We start from the raw sequence: 12030 nt of genomic DNA, 5'->3' as shown, positions 1-12030 counted from the left end.
GCCCTCCTCTCTGGATCTCAGTCTGTTCCTTCTGCATTAGGAGGAAGGAGTGGTGGGCTCAGGCTTTCTGCCGGGGTGGTTTACCTTACCAACCTTGAGATTAGGTAGGATGGGAAAGTATGCTGTGTGGCTGGAGGGTGGGTCACAGCCGTTGAAGTGCCAAGTGAGCTACTCCCATCCTCCAGCACTCTCTGTGTGACAGGAACACAGTGTGGAAGTGTCTCTGGGTTGACCCATAGGCAGCAGCCAATTTGGGAGGGGGAGACGGGAAGTGTTGGGGTCCCTGCAAGAGGGGTTTGCAGAGGGTGGTGGTCGGTGATTGCTGCCTTATTTCTTTGGCTTGTCTTGGCCCTATTGGAGGGCGCCTTCCTGGATGGAGCCTTTGTTCTTCCCCTGCCCCTTCAACCCTGGCAGGTCTTCCTAGATGCTCTATGCAGCAGTCCCAGCCACACCGTGGATCACTGCATTGGGGGCATCCTACTGCAACTCAACCGCATGGTCCATGGAAGGACCTCTGATCCGGTCCTGTCTCCTGTCCCACCTAGCCCACCCAGAGTGTCTGGCCCAGAAGCTCAGGGATGATCCTGAATGACCCCTTCCAGGACCCAGACTCGCCTTCCCTAAACCAGGTCTGGGATACCCCACCCAGATTACTACAGAGAACATCACAACCTCGTGAATTCTAACCCATAAAGACAGAATATAAGAGCCTAAAGTGTGACCTCTTCCTGGGGCTCTTTTCTGTGCCTCTTTCCTTCTTCCTTCAGCATTCCCTTTTCTTTCCTCTTCCAAATCTTCCCTGGATGGCAGATAATGCAGAAGTGGGTGGGACCTCTCCAGCCTGGAAAGTGGAAGGAAGAGTACCCCTCACGGCAATCTCAGGTAATGGGGTCAGGGTAGCTTTTCTGTTTCTCCCCTCTTGCTTAGAGTAGAAGGGGTTCTGTTCCTGGACCATATTTACAATTTCGTTCCTTGCTCCCTCCTCCTGGGTTCCTCCTTTCCACCTTTTACTGCCTTCATTCAGGGTGTGGTTTAGTGGGACATGTAATTGGAATCCATCTTTGCAGAAGAGAGTATAATTCTAGAACATGCTGCCAGGAGGAGACTAAAGTTAAGGATAGAGAAGTCTTCCTCACTTATTAGTAGCTTCTTAGAGGGGCATTTTATTTCTATCTTTCTTTTTTTGTTGTTTTTTAGAGGCAAAGCAATTCCAGGCCTCTCAGCCTGGTCCAGCCAAAGAAATCCTAGGAAGAGTGGTGAGGCAGGACTGAGACCCTTCATTCCCTCACAATCATATTGTTTCTTTAAAGTCACTGGGTTAACTTTCCAATTCCTGGAGGCCCACAGCATAAGCTGGCAAACAGAATGGCTTGTTTTTTATCTCTGTGTCCCGGCCTAGAAAGAGGGAGTGGCTAAATTTTAAGGCTGAGGAATTAGGCTTACTGAATTTGTGGCTAGGGTTCCTACAGGGACTTTTTTTTATCTATTAGTACAGTCAAGGCCTGGGGGGGAGGGGCAGTTTCAAGTTTTACCTCCAACACTTCCAGTGTGCCAAAGCAAAACCCCAAAAACTAGAAAACAAAAAGCTTTTATTATAAAAATGTTCATACATCTATACAAAAGTAAAGAAAATATATAATCCCCCAGGTAGCCATCACCCAGCTTCAACAATCATCCACATTTGGCTAATCTTGTTTCCTCTATCTACCCACACGCACACATTGCCCCTCCTCTTCCCAACCCCAACATTACTTTTCTTTTTTTCTTTAAAGATTTTATTGGGGGAGGGGAACAGGACTTTATTGGGGAACAGTGTGTACTTCCAGGCCTTTTTTCCAAGTCAAGTTGTTGTCCTTTCAATCTTAGTTGTGGAGGGTGCAGCTCAGCTCCAGGTCCAGTTGCCGTTGCTAGTTGCAGGGGGTGCAGCCCACCATCCCTTGCGGGAGTTGAACCGGCAACCTTGTGGTTGAGAGCCCACTGGCCCATGTGGGAATCAAATCGGCAGCCTTCGGAGTTAGGAGCACGGAGCTCTAACTGCCTGAGCCACCGGGCCGGCCCCCAACATTACTTTTAATTAAAATTTTTATTGAGATCATTGTAGATTATAATGGAGTGATAAGAAATAATACAGAAAGATCACTCACACACTTTCCCTAGTTTTTCCCAATGGTAATTGCTATAGACGGAATGTGTCCCCTCCAAAAAATTCATATGTTGAAACCTAATCCACAATGTGTTGGTATTTGGAGGCGGGGCCTTTGATTAGTGCCAAAGAGACCCCAGAGAGCTCTCTTGCCCCCTTCTACCACGTGCGGACAGTGAGAACACAGCTGTCCGTGAACCAAAAGGAAGGTTCTCACCAGACACTGAATCTGCTGGCGCTTTGATCTTGGACTTCCCAGCCTCCAGAACTGTGCAAGATACATGTTTGTTTTTTATAGTTACCCAGTCTATTATTCTGGTACTCTGTTATAACAGCATAAACAGACTAAGACAGTAACATTTTGCAAAACGGTATTATATTATCACAACAAGGATACTGACAACTCATATAATCCACCAATCTTATTCATATTTCCCAGTTTTGTACTCATTTTTGTGTGCATGTATTAAGTTCTGTGCAATGTTATCACCTGTGTAGGTTCTTGTATCCATGACAGTAAAGGAAATGAACAATTCCAAGACCGAAGGATTCCTGGTGTTGGTTGCTCTTTTATGACCACAACCATCTCCCTCCTACTTCTTCCACCTAGTCCCTAACATTTGGCAACAGCTAAAAATGTCTTCCGTTTCTAAACTTTTGTCACTTCTAAAACGTTATGCAAATGAAATCACACAGCATGTAATTTTCTGGGATTGGCTTTTTTTTTCCTGCTCAGTATAACTTGGTAATTCATCCAAGTTATGTGTATCAAGTTTGTTCCTTTTGATTGCTGAGTAGTAAGTATTCTATGGTATAGATGTACCACTGTTTAACTCTTTTACCTATTGAAGGACATTTGGGTTATTCCCAGTTTGGGGCTATTATGAATAAAGTTGCTGTGAACATCTGTGTATAGGTTTTGAAATGCCCAGGGGTACAGAATTAGCTACTATATTTGGGGGCTAAAGGTGCTGAGGGAGTCCATCGTTGTTTCTAAGGGCTTTTCAGTAGACAGAATTAGGATATACTTTTTAATTTAAGCTAAAATATACCATGAGTTCATACAGATACTTCCTAATTTAAGACTACAGGGAATTTGCATAACATTGATTTTAGATCTTCATCTCGTCTCCTGTGACAAAATTCCAGTTCTGGTACAATCAACATGATTATGTTTTATCACAATTCCACCTATTCCTAATAATATGACTACTAAATACAATTTAAGATTTTATAGGAGTTTTATTCTTTTAATGGCAGTTTTGTCCTTAGGGCAGATCTTTGGATGTACAGTTAAATCAGTGTGTTTTCAAGTCATTCAGAAAGTTCCCTTCTGTGTAGTTAGGCCACCAACTGGATATACATTTAGGTTCATTTGTTTCATTTCACTTTCAACTTTTAGGGACTGATTTTTAAAAATTAATTTTTATCATACAATCATATAAAACATACAGGTTTCCAAAGTCAAATGCACAAAATATATTCAAAGTCCAGCTTCTTTCCCTTCAGTTATAGTATGTAACTATAAAAATTTTTAAATGAATTACTTCCACTTTTTAAAAATATAAGTATTTATTTACATTTGTACCTCCCTACTCCCTTTCACAAATGTAGAGGGAATAGTTATACTTTCTTATTCCAGACTTTAGCAGGAAAGCCTCTAGTGTTTAACCATTGAGATCCTTGAAAACTGTTTTGTAAAATGAGGGCAACACTATCCATTCTATCTGATCTTCCACAGCATTTCTTGGGAAGATAAAGGATGTGAAAACTCTCAAACTGAAAAGTGATACACAAACATACCTGTTGACATTTTGCGAGAGCCTCAAGAAGCCTGAACCCAATTTAGTACATTTTAAACAAGAAGAAACAGACGCTCACAGAATTGAGAGGATCTGCCCTAAGGAATATGGGAAACGAGCGAGAGCTCCAGTTTTCTGCCCTGCAGTCCAGGGGTCGGATAAATCCACCGAGGCCTTCTTTTTAAAAAAACTATACTCAACATACAAGTATCTGTTTTTATAGACATGAATATGTTAAGGGACGCTAGAAGAGGAAAAAGTTACAAAAGGCCTCCAGGCTGAGTGAGGCAGTTAAAGCCCGGGAAACCACGATCGCCCAGAGTCCCAGGAGGGAGCCCGGGGCTGGGGTCAGTGAGCCCCACCCTCACTCAAACTGGGAAGTTCTGGTCCGAGCTCGGAGGCGACAGAAAACATACAGATGCTGTGAAGGCACGAAGTAGGGAGGTCCAGTGAGGGGAAGCTGGACAGTTAAGTTAAAGCTGTCCCATTTGGCACCCCGACAGGGAAGACTGACACACTCAGGACTCCAGCAGAAGCCAAATGAAGATTCCGCGGGCAAAGAAAGGAGGCAAAGTCATACAGTTCGAAAGGAAAAATGGTACTGATGGGGACCCGTACGGCTTCCACTGGCCTCAGCTCTAACACCCCAGCCGAGGGGAGGTGCAGAGTTTCTGCGGGCGGAAGCCCGGTAGGGGCAGGGGGCGGGTCAACGGAAATGACGTTTAGGAGCGCCAATAGAGCGGGGGAGGGCTCGTCTCCCCGCCCCCCTTTGGTAGGGGATAACGGTTTCCGGTAGCGGTCTGGGTCGGACTGAATAGAGGAGGTCGTGAGCCGGTGCTAAGTGACCTTGGCCTCCAGTCACACAGAGATGATGGGCTGTGAAGAGTCAGAGCTGGAGTTGGTGGAAGGGGAAGAGGCCATGGCGGCCCCGGGGTCTCCCCCAGAACCCCGCGCCCCGGAGCCCGGAGCCCCAGTGCCCGAACCCGGCCTGGACCTGAGCCTAAGCCCGAGCCCGCGGTCGGAGAGCCCCAAGCGGCTGAACTGCAGCCCGGGGCGGCGGAAGGGGCGGGCGGAGCGGCGGGGCGGGGCCCGCAAGGGGCGGCAGGTGAGGTGTCTAAAGGCCTCGCTGGCAACCTGCCGACGACCCTGCGCCTACCTCTTCACCGCCCTCTCTGCTCCCAGGTCCGCTTCCGCCTGGCGCCACCCTCCCCTGTCCGGTCCGAACTGCTGCCGGCCGTCGCTGCACCAATCGAGAAGCCCGCAGCTCTGCAGGACCTGGGGGCTCCCGCGCCGCAGAGCAGCCTGGCCCTGAGCCTTGAGTTGCAGGCCGCGCGGGCCGCAGCCGCGGGTCAATTCGATGCCACAAAGGCCGTGGAGGAACAGCTGAGAAAGTCGTTCCAGACCCGCTGCGGCCTGGAGGAGAGCGTGGCTGAGGGTGAGGGGGGCAGACAGCCTGCCGGGCGCGGGTGTGGGTGTGAGAGGCGCCGCTCACCTCCTCTCCCCCTGCGGTCTCAGGGCTGAACGTGCCGCGCAGCAGGCTGCTCTTCCGGGACCTGGTGAGCCTGCAGGTACCCGAGGAACAAGTTCTGAACGCGGCGCTGAAGGAGAAATTGGCGCTTCTGCCGCCGCAGGCCCGAGCCCCGCCCCCAAAGGTGAGGGACCTGGGCATGAGTCCCTCCCCCGTCCCACCCCTCCACTTCTTCCTACTTCCGCCACAGGTTCTTTCCTCGTGTGTAACCTTTGGGTTCCAACTCCAAACAGGAGCCACCTGGGCCAGGGCCAGACATGACCATCCTGTGTGACCCAGAAACATTATTTTATGAATCTCCACACCTAACTCTGGACGGTCTGCCCCCTCTCCGGCTCCAACTCCGGCCCCGCCCTTCAGAGGATACCTTCCTCATGCATCGGATACTGAAGCGATGGGAAGCTTAGGCCTGGAATTGCTGGTTCATATTTTTGTGTTAAAACTATTAGAATAAAGTTGTTTTGCTAACAAATGGAACTCTTCTTGAAAGCCTTAAGATGGGGTCAAACCTCAGGTTGGAAGTTGCCAAGAAGTCAAATTTTTGCCCCTTTTTAAAGAACTCAGTAATGACAAGTAGAAAATTGCCCAAATCAGAGGTTTAGATACCCTCCCCACACCTTTCTGACTTGTCACAGCTGCCATTTTTTTTTTTTTTTTGAAGACACCACGCTTGTTCCTTTGCACCACTTGGATCACTTTAACATGCAGGTCTCAGCCCACACAGTAAACTTCAGGGAAACCTTCCCTCATTCCCCAGCTCAAGGAACCTGCAAGGCAGCTACTAGCAGTTACTGAAATTATTTCCTTGTTTTCACCTTCAAGGGTCTTGCCCATCTTGTTTACACTTGATCTAAGAGTGCTCAGTATTTGCTGAATGAATGTCCAAAGCTTCAGGAACAACACATGAAGCTGAAGAGCTTCCTGTTAATGAAACTGCCAGTTAGTCTGGTTCCACAGCACAAAAAAGGGTGGGTGGTAGGTCCGTTCTAGAGCACAGGGGAGGTGGTGGTCTGATTCAAAATGCCTTTTTCTAGATCCACTTCAATTCCACTGTTAACTTCCAAAGTTAGCCTTCTGCCAATACTTACACACACACACACACACACACACACGTCAAAAAAATTTTTTTTTTGCAGGGGTGGGCATAGATGGGCTCTTCAAGTTTCACATTAAAAGTTGCATTATTCCTTTTTCTTGTCTAGGGTTCTGCATACTTGTGTGAAAATCTGACTAGCAATCTGCAATCTTCCCAACGACTAAAAAACCTTGAGACTAGTTTGGGCAGAGGAAGCCCAGGTTGTATTGGAAGACACCATCTCTTCCCCTTAGAAAGTGCCAGACATAAGTGTGGGGGCCACTGCCCTAAACATCAAGTTTATTGTGCTGTTCTTACATTCCAAACCCAACCCCCTCTCCCAATGGGGGACAGCAGAGGGAAGGATTTTCACAGTACCAGCGTGCCTCCCTGCCAAGCTTACCCCTTTTAACCCTCAGTCCATTTATCCGTGGTCCACTGAAACGTAGCTAGGGACAAGGGCTGAGGAGAATAGGAATCTCTCCTTGGAAAAACAGGAGGAAGAGGCTAGAGAAGTGGTACTCCCTACCTCTCATGCCCTAGGAGAACAGAGGTCAATAAACAGTCCATGCCATCCAGCCCACTGGGCTGGGGGAGAGGAAGATGGTGGTAACTCCAGTACAGTTGGGCTTGCTGCTTAGGTGCCAGAGGTATAGGGAGGCTGGGGCAACAACGTAGGAAAAGCTTTCTTTGCAGATCTGAGAAAGGAAACTTTGGAGCCAGAAAGGAAAGACTGGGATAATTTCTTCTTCCCCCAGGTCCTTAGGAGCAGTGGGCAGCTTCTTCACACTTGCTGTTCAGGGAGCCACTTAGTGGCTGGGGGAACGGGCCTTGTGGAACAGGTACACAGGACGCTGGAAGCCTGAGAGGAGAGTGTGCAATCAGGAGGGGTTGGCAGGACCTCAAGACTCCACAGGGTCTGCATCCTCCACCAGGACCGGCCTTTCTTCCTCCCCCAACAAAAAAGCCAGCCTTACCTTTGGAGGTGTTATGGGGTGTGACCACAAGCTCATAGCTGGAGAACCCCACCTCTGGGGATGTAAGGTAGGAACTGAACTGCTCTGGCTTCAGCTGGATTCGGTAGTAGTTCTTGTAGATTGTTTCCTAGGGACAAGAACGGGACCATTTCAACTTGCTGCCTTCTCACTTGGCAGTGATGCCCACCCAACAACCCAGGGGGACTATTCACTTTGTTCAGAAAGTCCCCTTTCTGCTTCTTTGAGGCTGCTTTGCCTCAACTAAAAGAAGGATATCCTGCAATGTCCACTGAAACCCCAACTCACCGTGAGAGTCTTTCTCTTGCCATAAGATGACCAAGGTTGAGGTTCCAGGACCAGAATGCCCCCAGGGCGTAGATGCCGGTAGATCCGACGAAACATGCGCTTCAGTCCCTCGTCTCCCCAGTTCAGATGCACCCACTTGGTGAGGCTGAGGCAGAGCACCACGTCATACTCAGGTGTTTGGGCCTCCACCAGCTCATCTCGATTCGGCACATAATTACCCTGAGGGCAAGAATGGGGGTCCAGGTCAAGAGGCATTAAGAGAACCACTAGTGGCCTCCACACAACTCGTCCTGTAGCCTTACTGTAGCCCTTGGCCATAGTCATCTGTGATACCCAAATGGTGCCTAGTGAGTCTCATTTTCTTGCATGCTATTGGTGGTAAACCAATCAAACATAAAAAGGGAACCCAGGTAATTTTAAACTGAGCCAAGTGTCCATGAGATCTCCAAAGCTGGGATAAAACTGCAGAGAAAGAATGCTGGGATTCCTCCAAGACCCTGTCCACAAACATAAGCTGAGGGAGTCGACATTATGCAAAGGGACCTAACCCAGATTTGAAAAGGAAACCCGTGGTTCCTTCCCTGTAGTTGGGGCTGGCAAAGTTTCAGGCTTGTCCTTTCTTTTCTTCCAGATAAGAGCCCCATCCCTTAGGAAATCTTTTCTAGATAAGCTCATTACCACCCTCTGAAAAGTCCATGTTTTTAGGCTTGACCCAACAAACTGCCAACACTATGGGGAACTATGAGTAGTCAAGGGACAGAAGCTGAAGACATGTTATCCCTCGCCCCGCAGAGGACTCTGACATTTCCCCATCCCACTATCTAGGGTCAATGTGGAGATGATCTAATGTCAAACCTCTTGGGTTCCTCACCACTGACATTCTTTAACCAACTCTGTATCTAATGCAAACAAGGTCCCTATCAAAGGATAGAAACTGTAAATATTAGCCACTATCCTAATCCTCCCACACCCCGAGACGTTCCATGTCTGACACCCATCCCTTCATGCACCTTCAGTAGGTTGGAAGACAAGTTTTCAACTAGACCAAATTATCAGCAGCAGCCTCCAAAGGAAGGTGGATTGGTCTGGATTATAGTTTAGGCTGTGAGCAGGGCAAAAGGGGACCCCCTTTTGGGGCTAGTTGTCATGAGAAAAGAGCCCAGGTATAGCCCTCATCTTTCTAGTTTATAGAGGGAGAGACAACCAGATGAATCAGTTGCAGATTCAGACCCTTTTCGTAAGAATCTGGTTTTCCTAGCAAGAACTGCATGCACAGAAATCCCTCTGGTTCACAACCTTCCCTTGCCACATTCCCATTTAATCTCTTACCTGGCCCCTAACCCAACACCCTCTTACCGTGACGAAGACAACATTGTTGGGGAAGACTGATGTGTCTGCTCCATCCAAGGGCACTTGGGGTGCAGCGATGGGACCCCTGCTGGCTGTCAGTGAGGCCGGGAAGCAGCTTCTCTTTTGGACTGTTGTAGTCCCTTCTTCACTCTCTGCCCCTGGGTCCCCCTCAGAAGGCTGGGGTGGCAGACGCAGCTCCTCAGACAGGTAGTGTCGGATGTTTTGGCGGGCCGAGTGGATGAGCCGGGGATCGATATCTAGGCCCACCATGCGGGATGGGCCCCATTTACAGGCAATGCTCAGGGTCAGATGGCCCACATTGCAGCCCAGATCTAGGACGTCCCGACCCCGAAACCACTCAGGCTTCAACACCCGAAGGCGCCCATCCTCACAGGAAGGATTGCGGTACCCATAGTACTTGGAATAATTCCCATACTGAAACTTGCGCTGTTGCTTTTTAAAGCCTGTTGCAGGTAGTGGGTGGAGGTGGTGGCGGCTTCCCCCACTCCCTCGGCCCTTTTCCTTGGGACCCTGGCCTCCACCCCTAGCCCCTGCCTCTGACTTGCTGGAAGTCCTGCGACGTTTTCGATGTCGTGAGGAGGAAGACGAGGGTGCAGAGGTAACTGAGGCAGCTGGAGGGGTTGAAAGGGAGCCTGAGGGACCCTGTAGGGCAGATGGAAGGGGAGACACGACCTCATCCCTGCAGTTGATAGCTGTGTTGAGTTCATAGGGCTGGGGGGCATCCCGATTCTGGCCCCTGTGCCGCTGCTGCTGTGTGGTGCCCTCCCCATGGAGTGAGGGGGTGAGGGGGGCTGTGGGCAGCAAGGAGTGGCTATCGTTCCCTCCAGTTGTTGCCTGCTGCTGCTGGTGGTGCTGTCCCCGGTGTCTATGCCGTTTCCGACCAGTCTTGAGTGGTGAAGCAAGAACTACTTGGGCCTCATCAGTGCAAGTATTGAGACTGAGCGGGTCAGTAATATCTTTGGGGATGAGAATCTCCACTGGATCTCGCCCCTTGGCTGGAAGTGGGGATGACTTAGGGGTCTCTGCATTGAGTGCGCGGCTCACTTCCTCATCCAGGAGACTATTCAGGTTCAGTGGATCAAAGATATTGCCCCCCAGGAGGAAGTTGGAGGGTAACACAGAGTCACAGTCCGAATTAACCCGCCTGCGCCTCTTGAAGGCCGGATGTTTGAAGCCTCCACCACCTCCTACATTGCAGCTATTTCTCCTCTTGCCTCCACCTCCCCCAGGGGGCCGGTGGGGTTGATAGCCATTACGGGGTCGGGGCGGGGCAGGGGGGCCCAGTTCTGTTCCGCCCCCTCCCCGTCGCTCCTCCCCCACGTCCGGGGGAGCGGCTCGCCCGTGGGGATCCGACAAGCGGGCCTCCCCGTGCGCCTGGGGGCCGCCCCCTCTTTGCTGCTGCGACTGGCCTCCCCGAGGGGTGGATGTAGCACCGGGGCCCTCCGTGCCGGCCCCAGAAGCCGGGGCCCCGGCTGACTGTGCGCGCGGGCCCGGCCCGTGCTGCGTCCTGCCTCGGAGCTCCCCGGAGGCAGCCTCTCGGTGCGGTTGCACCGAGGGGCCGCCCCCTCCGCCAGACTCCTCTTTGAGCGGCGGTGGCGGGGCCGGCACCAGAAACGGCTCCTTCTCTGCCGCCATCTCGATCATTTCCTCCCCTTATTCCGTCCCAGTCGAGGGCTACGGGGGGGGAGGGCCAGGGGGCTTAACCCCCCTTCTTAGACCCCGCTCCCTTGCCCCCCTCCTGAGTGCGCGCGCAGCTCTGCTCTTCTCGCCTAGTCTCGCGCCCAAGCACCTCCCCCGAAGCGCGCCCCACTCGCCCGCGAGACCACAAGATACCCGCGAGACCCGAACAACTCGAGGAACCAACCGCGCGTGCGCCGACCCTTTCCTCCCCTACCACTACCGCTTTGCCGCGAGCGCGCACTGCTGGAGCGCGTTCCTCTCGTCCCAGAGTCACGCATGCGCACTCTGCCACCACCCTGGTCGCGCGCGCATCCGAGTACGAACCAACTTAACGGCTCCGGGACTTTAAATATAGCCCCCCTCAACCCCCACAAAGAGCCCACCACCCCAAACTGACACCCTACTTCCCTTCGCAGCTATGTTCGTCCCTACTGATATCCTTTGTCTCTGCCGCGCGATCCCACCCACCGTAGGCGGGGTACGGGGAGCTGGTGTGAAAAGGTCTCCTTGACACTCGACCCTTGTTCCTGAGGAATGAGTCTCAGCGGCCTCCGCCCGGCTCTAAACCCAACAACCTCCCTACCCCGCCTCCTTCCTCCCCCTAGCGGGCAGCGCCTGCGCACAACCTTCTGGGCTTGTAGATGCAGCACGTGCTGGAGACGACACCCCGCCCTCCGTCCTAGGGGCGGGGACTATTACGTCGCTTCCTCAGGTTTGGTACACGTAACTTGCGTGAGCACGATTCGGCGGGGCGTGGCGAAGGAACAGGATGGTTCATGAATTATTCATGACCTGGTTGCCCCCACCTCCCTTTGCCCACTTACTACTTAGAAAGGTTTCCGAGGAGCGGAGGAGTGAATTTTGAGAAAGGAAGGGAAGGAACGGAGCGTCCGAACCGTCTTCCTATGAACTGTTCTCAGTAAAGTACGATCGGTCATTTTTAACTCACCCCCCCCCGGAAAATATTCGCTGCTGAACTGAAAAAAAAAAAATCAGCACTAAAACAGCCGATGTTGTCCAACTTCCTCTTCCCTCGAAATGGCCGAGTTGTTCTCTCGCTCCTCCGCCTTTCCCTAGTCGCGATCACCTGGGGATACCACGCCCTTCCCTGTTTTCACACGCACAGTCCCGACCCCAACGCCTCCGCC

The 12030-nt window shown here is 51.3% G+C and overlaps 2 protein-coding genes across 2 annotated transcripts; one reads left to right on the top strand and one right to left on the bottom strand.

Moving 5' to 3' along the window:
* The first annotated feature begins 4682 nt into the window (after positions 1-4682).
* PPP1R35 (protein phosphatase 1 regulatory subunit 35) lies at positions 4683-5945 on the top strand. The gene is made up of 4 exons (XM_019752676.3): positions 4683-5050; positions 5128-5380; positions 5461-5597; positions 5707-5945. The coding sequence occupies exons 1-4, from the start codon at positions 4814-4816 to the stop codon at positions 5878-5880; spliced, it is 801 nt and encodes a 266-aa protein (XP_019608235.1). The 5' UTR covers positions 4683-4813; the 3' UTR covers positions 5881-5945.
* An 874-nt stretch (positions 5946-6819) lies between these two features.
* Positions 6820-11963, bottom strand: MEPCE (methylphosphate capping enzyme). The gene is made up of 4 exons (XM_019752794.3): positions 9188-11963; positions 7832-8050; positions 7526-7652; positions 6820-7410 (listed from the first exon to the last, which is right to left on the bottom strand). The coding sequence occupies exons 1-4, from the start codon at positions 10844-10846 to the stop codon at positions 7358-7360; spliced, it is 2058 nt and encodes a 685-aa protein (XP_019608353.3). The 5' UTR covers positions 10847-11963; the 3' UTR covers positions 6820-7357.
* Positions 11964-12030: the final 67 nt, after the last annotated feature.

The sequence above is a fragment of the Rhinolophus sinicus genome, chromosome 3 (genome assembly GCF_057876585.1).
Source record: "Rhinolophus sinicus isolate RSI-liver-muscle chromosome 3, RSI-T2T, whole genome shotgun sequence".
NCBI classification, from domain to species: domain Eukaryota; kingdom Metazoa; phylum Chordata; class Mammalia; order Chiroptera; family Rhinolophidae; genus Rhinolophus; species Rhinolophus sinicus.
This window is presented reverse-complemented; position numbering and strand designations above follow the sequence as displayed.